General features: G+C 41.3%; 4 protein-coding genes across 8 annotated transcripts; 3 read left to right on the top strand and 1 right to left on the bottom strand.

Moving 5' to 3' along the window:
• The first annotated feature begins 1,320 nt into the window (after window positions 1-1,320).
• Window positions 1,321-7,756, top strand: LOC116258594 (uncharacterized). 4 transcript variants are annotated; one of them, XM_031635803.2, is made up of 3 exons: window positions 1,321-1,485; window positions 4,549-4,625; window positions 6,470-7,756. In XM_031635803.2, exon 3 carries the CDS (start codon window positions 6,483-6,485, stop codon window positions 7,575-7,577), a length of 1,095 nt encoding a protein of 364 aa, XP_031491663.1. In that variant the 5' UTR covers window positions 1,321-1,485; window positions 4,549-4,625; window positions 6,470-6,482; the 3' UTR covers window positions 7,578-7,756. The 4 variants fall into 4 exon arrangements, with proteins under 4 accessions (XP_031491663.1, XP_049935323.1, XP_031491658.1 ...); XM_050079366.1 differs by having other exon boundaries at window positions 4,544-4,625; XM_031635798.2 differs by lacking the exon at window positions 4,549-4,625.
• Window positions 7,757-9,262: 1,506 nt separating this feature from the next.
• Window positions 9,263-12,394, top strand: LOC116263954 (protein kinase PINOID 2). 2 transcript variants are annotated; one of them, XM_031643806.2, is made up of 3 exons: window positions 9,263-10,180; window positions 11,123-12,091; window positions 12,254-12,394. In XM_031643806.2, exons 1-2 carry the CDS (start codon window positions 9,573-9,575, stop codon window positions 12,060-12,062), a joined length of 1,548 nt encoding a protein of 515 aa, XP_031499666.1. In that variant the 5' UTR covers window positions 9,263-9,572; the 3' UTR covers window positions 12,063-12,091; window positions 12,254-12,394. The 2 variants fall into 2 exon arrangements, with proteins under 2 accessions (XP_031499666.1, XP_031499658.1); XM_031643798.2 differs by lacking the exon at window positions 12,254-12,394 and having other exon boundaries at window positions 9,264-10,180; window positions 11,123-12,209.
• Window positions 12,395-12,415: 21 nt separating this feature from the next.
• Window positions 12,416-18,308, top strand: LOC116263964 (RCC1 domain-containing protein RUG3, mitochondrial). Its single transcript, XM_031643819.2, has 6 exons — window positions 12,416-12,997; window positions 15,352-15,491; window positions 15,955-16,146; window positions 16,681-16,809; window positions 17,248-17,403; window positions 17,967-18,308. Exons 1-6 carry the CDS (start codon window positions 12,447-12,449, stop codon window positions 18,158-18,160), a joined length of 1,362 nt encoding a protein of 453 aa, XP_031499679.1. The 5' UTR covers window positions 12,416-12,446; the 3' UTR covers window positions 18,161-18,308.
• An 895-nt stretch (window positions 18,309-19,203) lies between these two features.
• LOC116248725 (uncharacterized) lies at window positions 19,204-22,293 on the bottom strand. Its single transcript, XM_031621679.2, has 5 exons — window positions 21,668-22,293; window positions 21,256-21,454; window positions 20,262-20,738; window positions 19,970-20,155; window positions 19,204-19,521 (listed from the first exon to the last, which is right to left on the bottom strand). Exons 1-4 carry the CDS (start codon window positions 22,188-22,190, stop codon window positions 20,080-20,082), a joined length of 1,275 nt encoding a protein of 424 aa, XP_031477539.1. The 5' UTR covers window positions 22,191-22,293; the 3' UTR covers window positions 19,204-19,521; window positions 19,970-20,079.
• Window positions 22,294-22,407: the final 114 nt, after the last annotated feature.

The raw sequence follows: 22,407 nt of genomic DNA, 5'->3' as shown, positions 1-22,407 counted from the left end.
GAACACACCATGCTTTTCAAACAGATTAATTTTTTTATTCAATTTAATGTTTTCAGTAGACAAGATTATCCCGATATATCCGGATAAAATCCTTTTCAGAATATCAAGGCAACAAGGATCTTTTGATGATTTCTCTCTTTTTTCGATGGTAGTTTTAGCTGGCTGGTTGACTGACTGCTTAGACTGAATAAACAACGACGGCTAACATAGTTGGACAAACCCCATTGAAAAATGAAAGTGAGAGCGAGGCGGCTTTTAAAATCAACATTTCAATATATTCTTAAGAAGAGAATTTGTCTATGAGCTAATTTTGCCTTGATCTAAAACTGCACTTTCCCATTTATGAATTTTCTTTGGCAATTTTTATTATGGTGAAAGAATAATTCAAGAAGCTTTTTGAGTAAGCTCAACCAAAGACTTTCGTATATCTGAAAATAAAAATGTGAAATCTAAAAATAAGATAAAAAGCTGGCGCCCTTAAATAAGTCTTTTCCAGATTTTACGCAGTGGGCTGGGACTGCGGGCATAACGGCCGTCCCGTAGGTCCTTTTTACAAAACGGAACTATTTCAAAAGCTGCCGCCTTTAATTTTCATAATTCATATTCAAATTCAGGCTACCACTTACTATTGTTTTACTTAAATATATACAGTTATACATATCTTATTTATAAATATATATATGAAATTATATTAAAGAATATATTTTTATTTTAAGTCAAACTTCTCAATGGTCATAGGCTGCAGCTCCGCTCGAGTCCAACATTTTTGTCGAGTCTAAGGTCCAGTTGAATGTTTTTGAATAATTTGATAACAATAACAATTGTGTTATGAATTTATTTTAAAGATTAATATAAGTTCGTACTAAGATAACATAATGTCATATAATTCGACCCTAAACTTGAAAAGAGATTCAAGATTCAAGCAGATGAAACCTATCCAATTAAGCATGCTTGTAATAGGTAATATTTTTTTTTTTTTTTCAAGAATCAGTTCACTTAGCATTATAATGATATCTTTAATTTTAAAATCAATGACGACAATACTCCTTAATACTATCATAATAGTATCTTTTAAAAATCGAACTTAGAAGAACCACCGTCAAAGAGGAGAAGAGAGAGAAAGATAAGAGCCGCCGTTAGAGGGAGAGAAAGATATAGAAAGAGAGAGAAAGATAAAAGCCGCCGTTAAAGGGAGAGAAAGATAGAGGAACCGGCTCATGGTCGTGTTATTGGAGGCTCTACGGACCATGCTCTTCCACGTCAGCTGCCAGCTCAGCAACTTCGTCAGAATAAATAGCTGCCCGTAGTGTCGTTTCCCCTTCCTCGCCTTTCCCTTCTGTCTCTCTCTCTCTCTCGCGTTCTCTTCTCTCTTTCTCTTCAAGGGAGGAGGAAGGGACGGGAGTAGCCGCCCTAAAACTCAGAGTTCTCCCTTCGGTGTGACTTTCTTCCCCAAGACAAAGATCAGGACCATCGAACAAGGATCTGGTAAGGGTTTCGAATCTGGGCGGCGCTCTTTTTCCTTCTCTTTTTCCCCATTTTGATTTTTTTGTTTGCCGACTTTGTGGCACTCCCTTGTTGGCTGCTGGATTCGAGTATTTAGATTTGGTCATTTGGTTGGCCTCTACCTGTATTGGGAACCGGTATCGAGGTTCTGACTTTGCGTGTTTTCTTTTCAATGACGAGATTGTGTATGTTTGGAGGTTTTCAGGGATTCGATGATTCGACTCTGATCTATCGATCCCCATCTGATAAACGGAATCTTCTTTTTTTGGTACCTTGTTTTGGTTGATCCTCATGATCTACACGACGTGACAAAATTCAGCTGCGGATGGGTCATTGTTGGCATGGACTGTATCCTGATTGGGATATTTTAATTTTACTGGGAAATGTTTTTTTTTTCTTTTCTTTGGGCCGTAGTTTTTGTGTGAATCTGTATTCTTCCGTGGCCAAATGGATTGTGGCACGGTGTCCTTCAATCTTGTTCATTGAAATTGTGCTATATATGACCGGGACAACTACACTTTCGACTTGAGAATGGACATGTGGGTCATAGGCTTGTTGAAGCAAGACTTTGTTGGACGTTTAGTCTGAGTTTCTCGTTTGGGTGTGCTTGTAGTTTCTTTTGTGAACTGAGCAAAAACATGTCTAATCCTTCTTGCACTTTTTGCCTTTCTAAATCTTTAAGTTTCATCATGTTGCTTTGTGCTGTTTCCTCGGTTTCGGACGTGTGCTCCTGCCTTCTCTACTTATTTGTCTTGCCATATTTACCTGTTTCAGTTTACCCAGAATGAGAAGATATTTTGGTCAGAATAATGAATGTATGCTGGGCATTTTGTTTCCAATTCCGATGCTGATGATTTCTTTAAAATGGCATCTGCTAGGTTTGATGTCTGAAAATACAAGGCTGATATTAGAAACGGGAATGAAAATTTCTAGATTTGCACTTGAATTCTATGTTTCAATGAAAAATGAGATTGTTTGAATTGTTATTTTCTTTGTTGATTTTAATTTTCCCCATCTCACCACTTTGTTTTAGTTCTGAATGTTTTCTGTTAGTTTATGGATTTTCTTTAACAAAACTGAGTTGTTTTAATCTCACTCTTAGAGCCCTTTCAGATTGTCATTCTATGCCTTCCCTTTGTGTGTCTCTCGGGAATGATATCCACTAGATTTTTATAGTATGGGATGTATGAAAATCGAAGGTTGATACTAGAAGCAGGAATGCAATTTTCTAGTCTTGTATTTGAATTCTATGCTCTAATGAAGACTCTGAGTTGTCTTTTTTTGTTTTTCCTGTGATTTTACTTTTGAATGTTGATTTTCTCTAAATATTTAATTTCGACTCTTAGATTCCTTCCAGATTGTCATCGACTGTGTGTGTGTGTGTGCGTGCATGAGAAATTGATGCTTGTGCATGAGAAATTTCTGTTCTATGTTCCTTTGAGCTGATAAAGAATCCAGATGATATGCTAACCAACCAGTGCTTCTTTATCCATAGATGGAGAAATGGTTGTATATTCTTCTTCCATTCAAGGTTCATTGCTTGTCTACTAAGTAAAACTCTTCTATGTCTAATCTCTTATTCATGTGGACACATAGGGCTGCACAACGAGCGGAGCCAACTCGGGCTCAACTCGAACTCGCTCGAAAAAATTTGGCTCGTGCTCGACTTGTTTAGAAACAACTCGAGTCAAGCTTACAAAACTAGTCGAGTTTGAGTTTTAGGAACTCGAGTAATTTATGCTCGAGTCGACCCACAAACCGGTACTCCATATAATATTGCCAAAACCGGTTCACCGAATCATCGGTTTTAACTTTTAGGGTAAAAGCAAATTTTCACAAGTTACATGAGTTAAATACTTACACACGAGTTACACGAGTTAATGCTTACATGAGTTAAACGAGTTACACAAATTAACGCTTACACGAATTAACGCTTACACGAGTTAACGCTATAAGGAGACAAATTAACGCTTACACGAATTAACGCTTACACGAGCTTGCTATAAGGAGCTCAACTCGACTTCGAGCTCTAAAAGTAAAATTTCACAAGTTACACGAGTTAATGCTTACACGAGTTAAATACTTACACGAGTTAATGCTTACATGAGTTAAACAAGTTACACGAATTAATGCTTATACGAGTTAATGAGTTAATGCTTACACGAGTTAACGCTAAACGAACGAGTTGGGTTCGAGCTCGATTTTGTGTAGTCGAGTTGAGCTTGAGCTTGCTATAAGGAGCTCGAGGTGGCCAAGTCGGGCTTGACTCAGATCGTGTGCAGCCCTATGGGCACAGGCATATGGATTTACAGTATACACTATCCACCTTCCTCTTCTGTCATCCTTAGATGTCATTGCTGGTTTTTTGAAGGAAAAAGTTTCGGTTAAGTGCATACCTTTTAATGGCTTGATGTGACACAAATAGCATGCTTTTATCTAGCCACCATATAGTAGGACTTTTTTTCATGTCATTGGAGAAATATGGGCAAATGCAAACGCTGCAGTCAATCCTATGTATTATTACTCAATTCTTGCCTGCGTATAAGCATGAAAAAAAGAATGTCCAAACATATGGATATGTAGTGGCTTTATTGCTATTCTAATTTTTCTCTGATGGTTTAATGTTTTTTGTGAACTTCCAATATTTGCATCAATTCTGATGATTTCTTGTGTCCATATGTCTTTATGTGGTACAGTTCTGCTCTTTAAACGATCGATGCTGCAGGGTTTTTTCACATGCTAAATATTTCATTTAGGATGATTTCAACTATTTTCAAGTATCATTAATCATGTCAGAATTTCTCTTTTTCTAGTTTTATGCTCAAACTAGCCGTTTGAGGTTTGTTTGCCTATTCTCTATTGTGCTGGCCCTGCTGGGTGCTGTTATCTATGCTTCATCTACAAAGCCATTTTTAGGTACTTGATTGTTAGATCCTTATAGTCAATTTGCCAGAAATCACAAACAGATAGAGTGGTCTGGTTGCCACTGACCCCTATTTTCTAATACAAAGCTAGGAAAGTACTGACTTTTTGATGGCAGCACAGGTTTCTACTTATTATGCTGGAAGAATTTGAGGATCCTGGGTTATGGACTTTCTACTGTACTGGAGTTTCAGATGAAGGTGACTATGTAGTGGTGGTGTGTTTTTTTTCCGTACTATAGATTATGGTCTGTTTAGGTCACTATTGTTTAAGCAAAATTCCATGGAGTGGCCAGATAATCAGTGCTGTCCACTCAGTACCATGTGAGGAAGCAATTGATCTTCTGCTAGAGTGGTCAGATTTTGTAGACCATTTGTTGGCTACGTCTTAAGTAATTAATATTTTTCAATGATTGAAGAAGGAAAAGAGCATGAAGAGTCAACTATTGAAGAAAGAAATTGAAAGGAAGAGATTTCTTTTTGGATTGGCTCTGAACAGTCACGCTCATTGCAAGTGATTTTTCTTTGCCTCTAAATTGGAGTAGCTTTTGTTTGGAACTGCATCAGTAAATTTCTGTCCATGTTGCCTGAAATAAGAGCTTTAATGGTGTTAAGAGATAGAATATCGGCATATTGCCTAACTAGCTCGATAGACAAGTCCAGGTTTTCTTTGTCTGAGATTGAGGGGTCCAGACAGTCTGTACCCTCTATTTTGGTTGCTTTCAGCAGAAGTAGAGACATACGTTGGACTCCAATGAAGCTTTTCAGGATTAGTGATTACAACAAATTGTGGTGCATCACTTTTAGTTTTAACTGTTCCCTTTTGCAGTACAGTGATTTTTTTTAGTTCAACCCAGCACTGATCTTATTACTTACTGTATAGACAGTGACTGGTAATTTGGGAATAGATTTTCTTGTCATTGTTGTATCTTTTATATATTAGCTGCTATATGGTATGGTGCTATGTCCTTAAGTCCTATATGGTTTTCTCTTTACCAACGGTAAGAGCTACAATGGTTCTTGTCCGACCTCTGTTTTTGGCTGATCTAATTCTCAACGTTTCTTTTTTGCTGTTATGTTGGTGAGTTGGATTTCATTATGAATGGACAACTATGACTAAGAAAAATTTAAAAACTAAGGATATGAAACTGATCAGCTATTTGTAAATATTCATCTTTTCTTTTTTGGTTTTTTCCCCCATTTTATGGCACTCAATATGGTTCAGTAATTTCTTAAAGTCAAATGCTGTTTACAGCTGCCCAGCCCTTTTTCCTGCTTAATGACTTGTGTTCTTCTTCCCCTTTCAAAATTTTTTTTATTTGGTTAACCTACTGTTAGCAAGTATTGGTGTATATGCACTGGATACACGTGAAATAGTAATTTTCAGTGTTAATGTGTAATTGTTATGGGAATCAAATACGGTGTCTCATAAATGGAAGGATCCTTCAGAGAGATTTATGAGAATGCTATTTGAAAGCAATATCAAGGAAGAAGAACAACTCTGTATTGTTTATGTTCAACGTTAGTTTTTATTAAATGCAAACTATCGGGATTGTGTGGCAACCAAACTATTTATCTGTTGTTTGATTTGGTTTCCTATGCCTACTGTTGATTTGCCATGTTACAAAACTTTGTATGGTGTGTTGATCATGGGTTCCTTTTTGTTCTTTTGGCTTTCTACATTTCATGGTAAAACCTCCTGCTTTCATCGTATTTTAGCCTAGTAAAACCATAAGGGTCTTCCTTGGCCATTGGTAGTGTGGTACGATCCAAATTACTTGGTTTCGTGCCAAAGATGGTTTCCATGCTTGTAACATCGCATGTTTCTTGTTACACTGTTTCTACTTGTGAGAAATTGACAAGAGATTTTTTTTGGATTGAAAATATAACCATGATTCGTATTGACATGTGCATATCGGGTCTTAACTTATACAGCTGACTCATGTATCTGTTGCCCATATTCAGGTCCATTCTTGGTCTTGAGATGTGCTCTAATTGTATAAGTTGCAAGCATGCAAGTGACATTTTTCCCCTTGTGATAACAGTTATAGCATTAACATGCCAAAGGAAAGAAGAGACCGTTCTACCTCTCTTCACAGATGCAGGCCGTCTCCTTTTCATTGTAGCTCTAGTCGCAGTAGGCGATCTTCATCAAGAAATCCCACAGAAGTGGAAGACATAAAGGAATGGGAAGAAGTGCGATGCCCTGTCTGCATGGAGCATCCCCATAATGCTGTGCTGCTTTTATGTTCTTCCCATGACAAAGGCTGCCGTCCTTACATGTGTGATACCAGCTATCGCCATTCAAATTGTCTTGATCAGTTCCGTAAAGCATTTACTGAATCTGCTTCCCTATCACCTGCATTCGTCACCCATGTAGAAAATCTTTCAGAGGCATGGCCATTAAGAGCTTCCTCTTCTCATTCAACCGATCAAAGGGACAGGGTTACTGATTCAGATGTTCATGCAGCCCAAGATGGTCAGCAAGCTGCGGATGCAATCTGTGAGCACCAGGAAATGCCAAAGCTTTCTTGCCCGCTTTGCCGTGGAGAGATAAATGGATGGATTGTAGTGGAGTCTGCACGCCGTTTCATGAACACAAAGACCAGGAGTTGTGCACAGGAATCTTGTACATATAGTGGCACATATTCAGATCTCAGGAAGCATGCAAGACATGAACACCCACTTGCCCGTCCATCAGAAGTGGACCCAGACCGGCAGCGTGATTGGAGGCGTTTGGAACGACAAAGAGATCTGGGAGATGTTCTAAGCACCATTCGCTCGGCAATGCCTGGAGCACTGATGTTTGAGGACTCCTTTGAGGTTGATGGGGAGAGTGACCTTACGGGGCATGAGGTTGAGCTTCCTAGTGATGAAGGCAACTGGTGGACTGTGCTTCTTCTGTTCAGAGTATTCCGGCCGGGATCCCCTCTCAACAGGGAGTGGGTGTTCCCATCTAGATACAGAGGAGTGACAAGGACACGTCGTAGAACAACCTCTGCTCCAGTAGCCAGGCGGAGTCTCTGGGGAGAGAGTTACGAGGAAGTAGGAGGTGCCAGTGCAAATAGCAGTACGGCTAACAATGGGGAAGGTGTGTCAGGATCCCCTAGGCAGCAAGATGGGGACAGGCCTGGGACCTCGGATGAGATCTAAACTAATTTGTTCCCTTGTAAACCTCTTTTGGAGGGTTGGGCTGTTGCTTCTCATACTCTTGATGTTCCCTGGCACATCCTGTGCCGTTGATTTCTGAAGTGTAGTAGTTGTAATCAGTTTCACACAGGATTTGTTTCCTCGATGCTTGATGAGAGAAAGAAAAATGTGTTTTTCTTTCAGTAGCGGCCTACTATTAAATTAATGAAATGTGAATGATATTCTGCAGGTAGAAATTTTTCATTTTTGGGTCCTCATTGTAGAAGCTACCATTCGTCTTGAGAAAATCCCTACCTGTGGATCTAAAAGTCATGGTTCTCCAATTGATGCTTCGTTGCTGTAGCTTTCTTGCTAACCTTGTTCATTTCTTTAGGTTTTCTGTGGACGTGTTTGTTAATGAAGAGTCACCTCCTTAACATCTTTTTCTTTTATAGGGATGACCCTTTGCTTTAATGGTTTGGGGTCCATTTATAGCGTGTTGTGGTGATTGCATTGGCCGGCCAGGTGACGGTGCGGTTCCGTCGTATATTTGTTTGAAAAGCCGTATGGGTCATTACTTCTTGAATTGCTTGAGTTCTGATTTTGTGCATGGCTATGATCGTGCATTGTTGGTAATGAACGGTACACGGATATGGTGAGTCGTGTGGAAGGAATCAGGAAAAAAGTGGGAGCGAGCAGGCCAACTCGTTCCAGAGGGATTCATAACATGAATGATATGGAGAGAGAGAGAGAGAGAGAGAGAGAAATGGTTTTTGTAGGCAATGATTTGTAAAGATCTGGTCATATATTTGAAGCTGGCATTTTTGGCCAAATGGTGAACTCAGCATGGTTTGTTTTTTCATGGTACAGGGATTCTCTCGACTAAAATCTAATTCGCCTTTTCAAACTTTCCTTCCTTTCATTGAGACCAGCAAGCTGGGGATGAACAGACTAAGAAATGCACTCTGGTTGGGTCTTAGAATCTTAGATCTAACATCTTTAGGTGTGAGAATGCTTTCGTAAGCGCATACTCAAGTTTCAGCAACAGCAGGTTATGAAAAGACGTCTGGAAAGTAATCGCTATCACAGTCCTTAGGTGATTGATCTCATTTCTCCATGGAAATAGACAGCAGCACAGCCGTCGCCGTAGGCAAGAGAAGTCCTTGCTTTCCCTAATTTGTGTCACAGGGGACAGATGGGACGACTGACGAGCACCACCCACTGTAGTTAAAGAAGACGCAGGCGTTACGTGGGAAATCCTTTTCCCACCACCCCCCTCCCTTTTAACTGGAAATTGACAAAAACTCCGCAAAAGAGTTAAAAGAAGAAGGGGCAGTCAGCCATCTTTTTCATTGTTCAAGGCACGAGGACATGCGTATGCCCTTTCCTTTTCTCTTTTTCAGAAGCTCCAGGCAACGACCACCTCTCATTTTCCACATAATGCCATAGTCTTAAAACCTTTTGTTGTATAGCTTATAGGCTCGTTTGCAAGGACACGTGACATGTTATTTTGTAGTAGTTTGCTTTTGATGCTACTAAGATTAATTGAAATGTATCTTCGATCTCTTTTCCACAAAAAAAGGAGAGGATGAGATGAGGTTTGATTCAAAAGTCTATTTCTTCTTCTTAGCAAAACTTTGTTAACTCTTTTTCTTTCTTTCAATGCTCTGCTCTCTCTCTCTCTCTCTCTCTGTGCCAATTATGCTTTCTGCACCAATTTTTAAACCCTTCCTCCGGTAGTAACAGTTACTACCAAAGCTCATCTCGCCTTGAACTGTTCGAGATATACAGATTTAAGATTTTACAAGGAAATTTAGATTTAAAACACAAGCTAATAAAGGAGAAGGACCATCATCATCATCACGGAAGATAACTTGAAAGACAAAGCTGACACGTTTCCGGCCCCTTTCATCATTTGGAGAAGACGACCACTCCCGCTATTTTAACTCGGACCGAGACTACAGTCGCGTAGAGAGAGAGAGAGAGAGATAGAGAGAGAGAGAGAGAGAGAGAGGGAGGATGGCAATGACTACCAGGTGTCCTGAAGACGACGAGTACGAGAGCAGCGGCTCGTCTTCCGGTACCACCACCGCCGCCGCCGCCGCTGCTACTACCACCACCGGCCAGAACTCGAGCACCAACAGCCGCATCAGCGACTTGAGTTTCAGTAGCTCGAGCTCGACCGCCTCTGTTCGTAAGCCGGCATCTGTTAGCATCACGGTAGGCAAGCCCCATAAGGCAAATCAAGCGGCGTGGGAAGCGATGAAGCTGCTGAGGAGAGAGAAAGGTACGGTGGGACTCGACCATTTCCGCCTCCTCCGGCGGGTGGGCAGCGGCGACATAGGCAATGTTTACCTCTGCCAGCTGCGCTACCCCTTTTTCTCCACATGCCTCTACGCCATGAAGGTAGTGGATCGGGAGGCGTTGGTGGTGAGGAACAAGCTGCAGAGAGCGGAGATGGAGAAGGAGATACTGGCGACGCTGGACCATCCTTTCCTCCCGACGCTTTATGCGCAGTTCGAGGCCTCGCATTACTCGTGCTTGGTCATGGAGTACTGCCCTGGTGGTGACCTCCACACCGTCCGGCAGCGTCAGCCAAACAGGCGGTTCTCCGTTTCCTCCGCCAAGTAAGTTCAAAATCTACGACCCTGTAACTATCTATCCACCTTCTTCTCTTTAATTTCTCTGCATTTGTGACTTTTCCCTGTAAAATTTTAGGATGCCATCGCCTTGTAACTAAGATTGTGACCCTCTTTCTGGTTTGACGAAATCATGACGAGTGGCTCGGCCTAATTTCTTCAAGCTAAAAAAGAGGTCAGAGTTGGATTCGATTCTTTACTAAACCGACATTTTAGTCAGCAGAAGATGAGCACTTTCACACTTTAAACAACCCAAGCATGATAAAGATCAGATGAAAGTTGGTTGCCTCCAAAGAAAAAAAAAATCCCAAAATGAGATGGGTGTGGAAATGGAAGTATAAAAAATGATGAGGTAAAGGCCCTGATTCGACTTTATGAACCTTGACTCCTTGCCTTTCTGAGCATGATCTGGGTTCATGACGTTTAATCATTAAGGAAGAGACCCTTCAAGTTCATGGAAGTATAAAAAGGAGTTCCTTTAATGGAAAAATAGAGAAAAAAACGAAGCATATAATGATTTGGACTGAATCGCCCAACTGAGGGATCAGAATTATCAGAAGTGTGACAAACCCAAAACCTAGACTGCCCACTCAAAGATAAAGACTCTGTTGGGCCCACAATCCACCTCCTGCTTCCTAAAGGGAAAAAGAAAAAGAAAAGAATGAGATTTCATGGTCTCATTATAACAAGGTGACACAAAAAAGATGAGGTTGGAAGGATCCAGGATCCCTGTATATAAATAAGTTTGCGGATAAAAGCATTCACAAGATCTGAGTTTAAACTGGTAAGTGGTCGAAACCTGTTTGGGGTAGTTGTTGGTTGAATTCTTAAGTTCCAAGTAGTAATACGTTTGCAGGTCTAATCATATGTTGTCACTGAGTCTCCATAAGAGAGATGCTAATATCGTTTGGTTTCATTAATGCAAACCAGGTTCTATGCGGCAGAGGTGCTGTTAGCCCTGGAGTATCTGCATATGATGGGAGTGGTTTATAGAGACCTGAAGCCTGAAAATGTGCTTGTTCGGGAAGATGGGCACATAATGCTTTCTGATTTCGACCTCTCCCTCAAATGCGATGTGGTTCCGAAACTCCTCAAGCCGAAGCCGAGCACAGATGAAGATTCTGCCGAGCAGCAATGTGAAGTTGCAGATCATGCCTACTCTTGTGCACTACCTATGCAGCCTGTAATCTCATGCTTCTCTGTGGCTAAAGGTGTTAATGGATCTCGAAAGAACCCGAAGCATATCACTGTTATTACTGCCACCACCATGAGCACCACCACCACCACTACCACCACGAACACCGCCTCCTCCACCACCACCACTGTGAAAAAGCTTGCAAAGGAACCGAGCCCGGAGGTGGTCGTCGAACCCATTAATGCTAGGTCGAAATCATTCGTCGGCACGCATGAGTACTTGGCGCCGGAGGTGATCTCGGGAATGGGTCATGGCAGCGCCGTAGACTGGTGGACCTTTGGAGTGTTCTTGTATGAGATGCTGTATGGGAGAACACCGTTTAGAGGTGACAACAATGAGAAAACACTGATCAACATAATCAAGCAGCCTCTGAGCTTCCAAAAGATTGTTGCCGGATGCAGTGACTTTGATGAGATGGTGAGAGCCCAAGACTTGATAAGCAAACTGTTGATGAAGAACCCAAAAAAGAGAATTGGGTTCCTGAAAGGGTCTGTGGAGATCAAGAGTCACGAGTTTTTCAGAGGCGTCAACTGGGCACTGATCAGATCGGTTAGACCACCGGAAGTGCCGTCTCAACTGATGAGCAAGAGCAGCAGCAGCAGAGGCAAGCCACAGGGGAACCAAGTGCAGAGGGATGCAGCTTACACGGTTCCTGCACACTTCGACTACTTCTAGTTGGAAAAAATAACATAACCCACAAACTTGTATGTTTATTTTCAAAAGATATTTTTTGTTGCTTATGCTTTGATTAACTTAGAAATTCATGTAATTTTTGTTTGTAATTGGCTGATCTTTTAAATCAAGAAATTACAAGCATTTCCAGCAATTTCCCATCGTGAGAACTAATAAGTCCTGATTTATCTCAGGCTTGACGTAAGTCACCTTTTGGACAGAAAATCAAGACCAAACTTTCGTTCTAAGGCCTGCTCTGAGTCCGCCTTCTTTTCTTTTTTAAACCTAAGCCCAGCGAGAGAGATATATTGATTTGGAAGGCGCGAACGATGGAGGCGGGACCGTGTTGAACGTCTGGGGAGGCATTCGGAAGTGGGTTGCCACAGCATGACGAGCATAGGTAGCAGGCAACGCCAGCTGCTCATCAGCCGCCTGTCAGCGTCGCTCTCCTCGTTGTTCCGGCGATCCTACTCCTCCTCCGGCACCTTGTCTTCTCCGGGATATTCCCCCTCCACAAACGACGTTAACCATAGTGCTGCAGAGGCGGAGGCGGTGGCGGTGGAGCTCCTCTCATGGGGGAGAGGAAGCTGCGGTCAACTTGGCGGCGGCGTGGAGGAGAGCAGGCTGTACCCAACCACCGTCTCATCCTTCCATCTCCCTTCGGATTTCGGCCTCTCTCCCGTCTCCGGACGTCTTACGAAGACGTCATCCCCGGCGTCGGTCGAAGTGGGTATCTCGTGTGGTTTGTTCCACTCCGCCGTTTTGATCGGTGGTAAGATTTGGGTGTGGGGGAAGGGGGATGGTGGTAGGCTCGGCCTCGGCAACGAGGAATCTATCTTCACTCCCGTCCTCAATCCCAATTTGGAAAACGTACGGAGCATTGCTCTCGGTGGGCTTCATTCTTGCGCTCTTACTACCAATGGAGACGTCTTCACGTGGTTAGTGCCCCCTTGTTTTTTTGTTGTAGCTTAGTTGATCAAATTTTGCCTCCATTTTCTGGAAACCCATTACAATGCAAGCGAAATTTGTTGAGTATCTTCGGGAGTAGGTTTGGATCTTAGATGCTTACTAAGGCAATTGGTGATCTTGAAGAGCAATTGGCAAATTAAAACTCGCATTCACCAAACAGTGAATGCGAAGAGGCACTTATTTTTCAATAAATAAATTCCGGTAGTAGGTTTTTGTTTCCGGATGCTCATGAAGGGAACCAATTGTTTTGCAGCTGGGAAAGGTTGCATGTGTAATAAGAGACATATAACCTGTAATGGCGGAGAAAAAAAGGAAGAGCTGTTATCACGATAGAGTTGTTACCGAGATTCCTTACCGATATGGACATTTACCAGGTTTTCATATCCTTCTGCCGTAATGATCTTGATGGCCCTTAATAGCTAGTAAGTGCTCAAGCCCTAGGATATGCTGCTACTGCTACTTATGCTTTTTAGATGTATTCTGTTGTTGCACATTTGCGATTGTAGTCACAACAGTTCAAGAATGTGCTCGGAGTACTGAAAGACTGTCAGAATCTCATGATTGAAGCAGAAACTGTATTCTGAAAAAGGAGCTGCAAATAACACAATCAGGTAACTAATAGTTAGCACAGGAGGAAAAAAGGCAAAGAGATGGGTAACCAGTCTGTCGAAAAGGGGTAATTCTATCTTCTTAGATCCTGCCAGAACTTTCTGAGTTCACTGTAGGCGGTCGGCTAATAGAAGATTTCTTTTTGTACATCTACTATTCCTATGTGAGAACATAATATGAGGAGAATTCTCAAACCTCCGATCTGGTCGGTTGGTTTCCTCTTCATCAAGCTCATGAAATTTTCACGATATAGCAGATCTTTCTTTTACCCCCAACAATATCTTAGTATAGCAGGATTATGCCCCATAGTTTCTCTTGTCAAAGTTGATTGTGATTATCCAGAAGCTTGAGCGATCGTTTATGGTTGATCTCTTGCTTGGGGTTTTGAACTTCCAGTAAAAATTTTCCATGGAGATATTCACTTATCCTTAGAGGCGTCCATGTCCTTCTGTTAGTCCTCATAATCCATTTTCTCTTGTTCTTAGCTCTTGAAACACGGTGTCAAGATTTCCAAGTATAATTCTAATAAATGCACTGCTATCACCGCTTGCATACTTGTATGAGATGCTCTCTTTCTTTGGCAATCGTTAGTACACCCTTCCGTACTTATGTGCTTCACAGAGAGAGAGAGAGGAATAGCATAGCTGCACTGCAACTGTGGAGAGAAGGCAAGGGCGCCTGCACTGTGGCGAGAAGCAGAATCGGCCCTTGGATGAGAGCTTCCATGCACTCACGATGGCATTGCATGGAGGGCAATATTCGTACCAAGATGAAAGGCCGTTCATTTCCCTCCCATTCTTTCCGTGCTTGGAGGGATTAAAAATACACTAGGAAATCCTTTCCTTTCCCTCCTTCCCCTTCCCTTTCCTTTGCGTCCAAACACAATTTTTAGCTTTCCTTTCATTTCCTTCCTCTTTAATTAGCCATCCAAACAGAGTAATGGTTATCCTTTTCATTTCTTTCTCTCCCTCTCCTTCGATCCAAACAGGGTGTAGATATGTCTATAGCATAAGAAAACTTCAGTTGAAACTGACAACAAGCAAATGTTTGTATCACCAACAAGAAACCACAAAAACCTTCAAAATCATCTAAAAGTCTGGGTGATTCAAAATAGAACCATATACTGGCACTCCAACGTGTGACATTAGCTGGGGGCACTTCCATTCAGGTGAACATTTCCTAGAGCTGATATCCTGAAATCTCAAACTTGCCCTAAAACAAGATTAACGAAAAAGATGGAAAAGGACAAGATGGATCTAGTTACCAGTTACCACATTCTTTCTGCTACTATATCACTTTTATGGAAGGATTTGCTATTCCCTTTTCACATCTATTCCACTATTGCATGGATAAAAGATTCTAGGAGGCATTTAGATGTAAAAAGTAATGGCTACTCTGCAAAAGTTGACCATGTTTCAGTATCTCACCAGTATGTTTGTGGCAATTGTTGGAATCTTCTTTAGAGTTGCGAGCTTACTTTTATTCTGAGGGTATTCTCAAGTCTCCCTTCAGAGAATAGCTTACAGATTGTCATAAAGAGCGGTCTGTTGATAACGATGGACAACATGTTTTTTGCAAGTTGCAAACCAAGAAAACTTCCATGATGTTTTAGTTTCCCATTTTAAAGCTCTCTTTTGGATTTTTTTGTTCCATTGAATAGAACAAGATGCTTTGATATATCACTTACGTAGTACTGCCTTTTTCAAGAGTGCAGGGGTTATGGTGGGTTTGGGGCGCTTGGCCACTCTGTCTACCACAGGGAGCTGCTTCCTAGGCTGCTGGAATATGATTGGAATGGAAAAATTAGTCATCTTGCAACTAGTGGAACTCATACTGCAGCTGTTTCTGAGCTTGGTACTGCCTTTGATGGAGTGAACTGTTAATTGGAAAATAGAAAAATTTCAAGCTTCAGTATTGTGTTGCACGATCCCATGCATTTTTAAAAGTCTGCCCTTTTTAGAAACTGATGTTAATTGTGTTTGTACTTTGCATGTTTAAAACTTTCTGCGTTGACAGTTTTCGATTTTTGTAAAAAAAAATTGATTAGCTGATCCGACAGGGTTCTTAAAATTTTTCAAAATGAACATAATTGAGGTATTGCTTATACATCTACAAGTTATAGCTCATGCTTTATAATAAATATGTTTTCTTATTTAGTAGATTGAGAGTTAACATTTGACATTTTTTGCTTCTTAAGTTAATTTTCACTAAAAGAGAACTTACTGGTATTCCTTTTTGGAGGAACTTCTTTTCATCTTTTTGGTTCTATTCTTGCTTTGTCTCTCTTGTATCTCTGTTGATAGTGCAGTGGATGTAGGGGAGCTTTTTACCTGGGGTCGAGATGAAGGTGAAGGCAGATTGGGTCTTGGAAGTGGTGGAGCCCCAGATGAAGGTGCTCTTGGGACCCCCACTAAGGTTGAGGCTTTGCCAGTGCCTATTGCCGCTGTTGCATGTGGTGGATTTTTCACGATGGCTTTAACTGCAGATGGACAATTATGGAGTTGGGGAGGTGAGGCTACAAAAGTCTCATATTATCCTTCTGCAATTGCAACTGAATGTCCTTTTAATATATTTGTAAGCACCTGTCTTAGAATTTTGTCATTGTTTGTTTGTATCATGTATATAAATGCTCTCCATTGTACTCTGATAAGTTCCAGTTTTGCAGTTCGTTACAACAAATCAGTTAAGAAACAATAAATAGGGTGGTTTTATCTTGATTACCATTTAATCCAATTCAATCCAATCATGCCAACTCAACTGGTCTGTAGGTTACATTGATCTCAAAACAAGACATCTCTGGTGTACTAGAAAGTAATGAATGCAGGACTGTCAGCATAGCAAAGTTCTGTCCCCTGTATCGTTTTCATGTGGAGAAAGCAGCTGTTAGGTTGAAAAAATGGCAGACTTATAGTTCCTGATGCCTTTGTTCATTTTCATTGCGAGTGAATAAGAGGATAGCCTTGGTGATTTTGCCTGATTGCTCTAAGGATCTTTCTTGGATGAACCTTTCACCAGCTTTAACATGCCTGTTGCTTTTTTTCAGGTAACTCCAACTTTGAGCTTGGGAGGGGAACTAGAATCAGTGACTGGCGACCCCAGCCCATTTCTAGCCTTGAAGGTGTTCATATTATTCAGGTAGCCTGTGGTGGATATCATTCTGTAGCACTAACTGGTACGTCATTTTCCTTCTTTTTTTTTTTCTCTTCAACGTAGGTGATAGGCTATATTCCACTTATGTAAGCTTATGTTATAAACTTAACATTGCAGTTTTTTATAAATATATATAACAATCTATAGATAAGGGTTTTTCACGGAAATAGCAGTTTCAGCAGAACAAGATCGAAATTCAAATGTAAACATGATCCGACCAGTTAAGCAATTGACATAATTTGACTGCATTGTCTTTGGCAGCTGTCTTGACTTTGAGTTAAAATATCAAATAGTAAAGGAGGAAACTGATTCCATGGACAGAGTAAATTTGTCGAATGCCAATAAAAGATCGAAAAGCGAGGAGTGTTTTGTCATTGTGAGAGATGGCTGAGACGTATTGCTTAAAGAACCAGTGGTTGCAAAATTGGTTTAAAAATCTTGTGTTTATGATGCATTTCAGATAAAGGGAAAGTGCTGACATGGGGCCACGGGAGACAAGGACAGTTGGGTCATGGCAGCAAACAAAATGGTGAGATTCCGAAAGAGGTTGAGGGTCTTCTCGGGGAGCATATTGTATATGTTGCATGTGGTAGTTCATCCTCCGCCGCAATCACTGGTATGCTTTACAGAATGCGTCCATCACAAGTTTTTTTTATCGCCTTTGCGTGTGGTTTTTTTATTGAACTTACCAGGTACCGATGTGGTATCTAGTTTTAGAGAAGGCATCTCTCAACTTCAGAATCTAAATATGCATGGTATCTATTGGTACCTTGTCAGACCTTTTACATGTCAGGAGAGAGAGAGAGAGAGAGAGAGAGAGAGAGAGAGAGAGGTCTATAAAAACGGCTAGGGGCGTAAACCAGAAAATTTCGTGAAGCCAAGAAACATTTTTACACTTCATTACAGAAAGAACCGTCATTTTAAAAAGTCAGGCGTCATTGCGGTCTAATTCGGTTGCGGTCCTCTAAGACGGAGTAAAAACTGATCCGCAGAGGAATTTTTCTTCTTAGATCAAATGAAATATACAATTATGGGGCGCCGCAGTTCGAAAAATTATGCAGGCTTTATGAATGTGTTGCGCCAAAATTTTGTAAGCCTAAGTTTAGTCCATTGCATGACAGTGATTGGAAACCTTGTAATGTTCATATTACTGATGAGACTTTGTATTCTTTACTACAGATGAAGGGAAATTGTACATGTGGGGTAATGCAAAAGATTTCCAGCTTGGTGTTCCAGGGCTCCCAGAGATTCAGCCATCCCCAGTGGAAGTCAAGTTTTTAATGGATGAAGCGTTGAGACCTCACGTGCTTTCAGTCGCCATTGGAGCAACTCATTCTATGTGCTTAGTGAGAACGGCTAAATCGCAGTCATAGAACATTTTTGTCTTACTCTCACTATTATTTAAAAATGGCTTTGCTTCCAATCGAAAACCAAAGAAGATTTTGCCTGCTGAAAGAAAACAGTTATTTGTATATATCTGTTCAAAGAAACAATGAGGAACGACCACATGCTCGGGTAAGGACGAAAAAGGACGAACATCACTTTTATTTTATCGAGCAACCAATACTCCCCAGCAGCACACATGCTGATTAGGTGCTGGGTTAGCACAATCAGCGAGCATTCTTACGGGCCAGTTTGATTGCAAGGAAAAATTTAACGTGGTAAATTTACCATAATAAATTTTTTTAAAAAAATAAAGGATGAAATTTAACCCTCTTTTGATTTGAAGCCATGTTTGTCTGCGTCGTTCGCTTCCCCTTCTGCTTCTCCCTTCCCCTTCTTCTCTCTTTCCCTCGGCGTCGTCTAGTAGGCAGCCATCGAGCGGGTGAACTTTCACCCGCTCGCTTTAACGAAAAACAGGTGAAAGTTCACCCTGTTTGATTGCAAGCAATATGAGTGGGTGAAATTTCACCCACCCGTACAATTTTTCCCCTCCCCTCTTGTTTTATCTCTACAATCAAACGGGCCCTAACTGATAGGTGAAGCTCTTAAGGTGGGTGGTTGATTATGATTTTAAACTTTGTTGTGGTTTTGTTCCAGTGTGCCACTGTTGAGCAAATGATCATATCTTAAACCAGTGCTGTTGGGTCTCCCAACATGGTAGTGCAGACACCAAACTTTACCTCTTCTCCACCTAAAGAAAGGCCAAAGCTTTCCTTGCCCTCAAGGTTTAAGACTGCTTCTAAACTTGAGGAAACCCCAACTAAAGTCTTGCATTGCTACCATTTGCATTTCAAAAAAATAATGTCTATAGGAATCAAACTTATATGAATCAAACTTATATCAACCTGACCAATTATGTTATACCCTTTACCAGTTATGTTTACAGTTATGTTTGCACAAAGTTGACCAGTTATGTTTGCACAAAGTTGTTTTCAATGACTTGAACATCGTATCCATAAACTATTAAGAGCAGTGAATAACTACCACCGGAGTGCCTGTTCTAGATAGATCTGAACAGCTCTGACCAGCACGGTCTTTTGTTTTTGCCATGGAACAAATACATTATTTAACATAGACGAGCATGAAATGGGAGGATAGTAAAAAAAAGAGGTTTAGCCAGGATGGTGGAAGTAGCAAAATCACGTGTTCGTTAGCGGTAGGCCTAAAGTCATCTGAAGTTCAGGAACTGCCAAGTAACGCTTCAACCATATGATGGTTCTAACGGGGAGAAGTGGCCAGCCCACGTTGCAGATTCTTTCCTTTGTTTTGTGAGTTTCATACCAAAATCCATCTGCAATATAAGACCATAGGAAGTACAGATCAGCCGCATAACAGCACCACATTTGGAATAAACTGCAAAGTGCAAACTGTGACCTTCTCGACAAGGCGGTCCAAAAGCAAGCACAAACTTCTGCAGAGAAAGCAACAAGTGCAAAATATGGATGATACAAGTGTTGAGCCGGGAAGGCATATCAGCAGTCTCTTTTTTATTGTCGACAAGATAATTCTACAAGGTTTAGTTATTCAATGTCAATGAAGAAGAGGAAAGAAAAGCAACGTTGCAGCATAGGGCACAACTAAGGGAACTATTAAACAGGACAAGGGAACAGGACAAGGGCCAGCAGCAAGATGAACGTTTCAAGCTTATAAGCTTTATGCAACTTAGTCTAAAACAAACAATTAAAACCACGGATATCATAACGATTTTAAAGACGAGAGGTAGAGAACAGACATACTACCTGACCAAATCTTGTGCCCCCTTGGAGCATAGTTAATAGATGGAGTAGTGAATGTGTCCACCTCGGAGTGTAAGGGCTTCAGCCAGTATCTCATTAGAGATGCATTGTCATTACATGGATGAAGGAGTATTTGCTCCATACTTTGAGAATACATCTGTTAGAACAGCTCTTTCCCTGATCTTCAGTCTGCACTTTCACAAAAAAGTCTGTGAAAAACATGCTCTGTAGTGAACTTGATAAATATATTCAACATGCACCTAAATAAAGCTATCTGTTCATAGCATAACAGCACCTGCTTGCAGAACCAAGGACTTTCAGTGATTTCAACCCCTTCTCAGGTTTTGGGACTTTCACTTGCTTCTTTCTGACCAGCATCTTCTTTTGTTTCCTTGATGTTGAAATACTGGATGACGCCGTCTCCTCTTCAGTGTCATTGATGGACGATTCAGAATTTTGGAAATTCAAGACCAAGCCCCGACCACTCTCGCTATCAATATCCTCCTTATCAGAGTTTCCAGCAGGAGTTATGGTTCCTGCAGGGTCTTCAATCTCACTTCTATATGATGGTTCCATGGGAAGATTCGTAGAGTCACTTCCACTAACTTTTGTATCCAAATCTACAATCTTTAATCGTGGACTATATCTAACATTGCTCTGTGCTGATCCAGAACCAGACTTGGGAAGGCTGTCTGGCTTTAAAGCATCACATGAAATTTGTTTCTCTATTTTACCAAAGACGACGGTCTGCCCAGAATATATTTCAAGGAACCTACATACAACAGAATCAACAACAGCTGATTACGACAAATGTTTACGCAAGGTCAGTCATATCAAAACATCCAGGTTGCCCAAATTCTATACGGAAATGAACAAATGGAACAATTTTACAAACAGCAAATATAGAACCACGTTGAACATTAACTAACAGACGAAATCAAATTGGTATGCCAGGATATGCACTGGTAAAATTTAAACATATTTAAAAAGAGTATCGTATGCATTTCTTCGCCTCAATTGATGGTTTAGATAGGTCTCTAAATTGAATATCTGGTCCGGGGAAGCACCCGACGACAAGTTGAGCATACCACCGGATTTGGCAGGTTACAGGTCTGAGGCCTCATAAGTTCTACCGGTGTTTCTAGAAAGATGTAACAGAAGAATGCCAGAACTGAAACCATATAGGCGTATGTACAGCAAGGCGAAAAAGAAAACGCAAGTAGCAGTCTAGCAGATGCTGCAAATTCAAACTTGTAGACATTCCAATAGTAAGAGTAGTTGGAGATCACCTGTCAGCCGTTGCATCTGATTCAAAATCAAGAAACGCAAAGCCCTTGCAAATGGGATCTCTGGTCGTCTTATTTCCAGTAACTGCTGGACTAATATTTAGAAGGCCTGGAAAACCTTTAAATGCTGACCGTAAATCTCTATGAATGTTTTTCTTCTTTGGAAGATTACCAACACGAATACGTGCACGCCCTGGAATAACTACAAACCGTGTAGCCAGAGAAAACTATCAAATGTCATCAGAAACAAAAATTTCCAAATGAGAAGTACAGGGACGTCCATATGAACTGCAAAGGATAAGAAGTTAAAAGCCCAACCCGGTAAAACCAAACATACCAACGATGATACAAAAAATCGACAGTGTAAGCTACCTTCTAAAGCAAAACCATAAGAAATTGGTGAAAAAGAAAATACCATCCTGCTGCAGCTTCAAGGGTTGCTTCATGGACTCAGATTTCGACTTGCTGCGCTTCAGATTGTTGAGGTTCGCCTCTTGGGCTTTCCGACTCTGTTCAATCTCCTGGAGGAGCTGGTCTTCCAGACTCGTTTCATACGTCTTCCCGTCGCCGAACCCCCGGGGCCTCTTCTCCAGCCAACGCCTCATCTTGTCAAATGGCAATAGCTCGCCATCATCACTACCACCAACATCTTCATTTTCCCCTTCTTCATCAAAATCGTCAAAGCCATCATCATCATCATTACCCAATTCGACATCTACGTAGTGGGTCCGCATTCTGGCTCCTTCCTTCTTCCTCGTAGCATTGACGTAGAGGCATCGCGCCCTGCCAACAATGGCAGGAGGGATTGACGGAGAGAAAGAATAAGTGTAAGGCCTGGTTGCTATGGTGGCGGGAGAGAGGAGAGGGCGAGGGCTGCCGCAGCGTTCAGCTGCATGGCACGGGAGGACGGAATCTAGTAGCGAGGAGAGAGACCACATCCTCGGCGCTCTACCCCGTTGATGCAAGGACCGAACCTCATCCACTCGGAGGGACTGCCATTTACATCACATTTTTTTCTGCTCGATTCCGCCCGAATGATCCAAAGACAGTCCGATTCAACTTAATGTCAGATTTGGGTTGTAGCCATATGTTTGCCAATTTAAATAGAGATATTAAAGACTTCCTTACGTGGTGATCAAGCGGTAAGGGAGAAAT

The sequence above is a fragment of the Nymphaea colorata genome, chromosome 1 (assembly GCF_008831285.2).
Source record: "Nymphaea colorata isolate Beijing-Zhang1983 chromosome 1, ASM883128v2, whole genome shotgun sequence".
Classification (NCBI taxonomy): domain Eukaryota; kingdom Viridiplantae; phylum Streptophyta; class Magnoliopsida; order Nymphaeales; family Nymphaeaceae; genus Nymphaea; species Nymphaea colorata.
The sequence above is the reverse complement of the archived record's forward strand: the minus strand, read 5'-3'. Positions and strand labels throughout refer to the sequence as shown.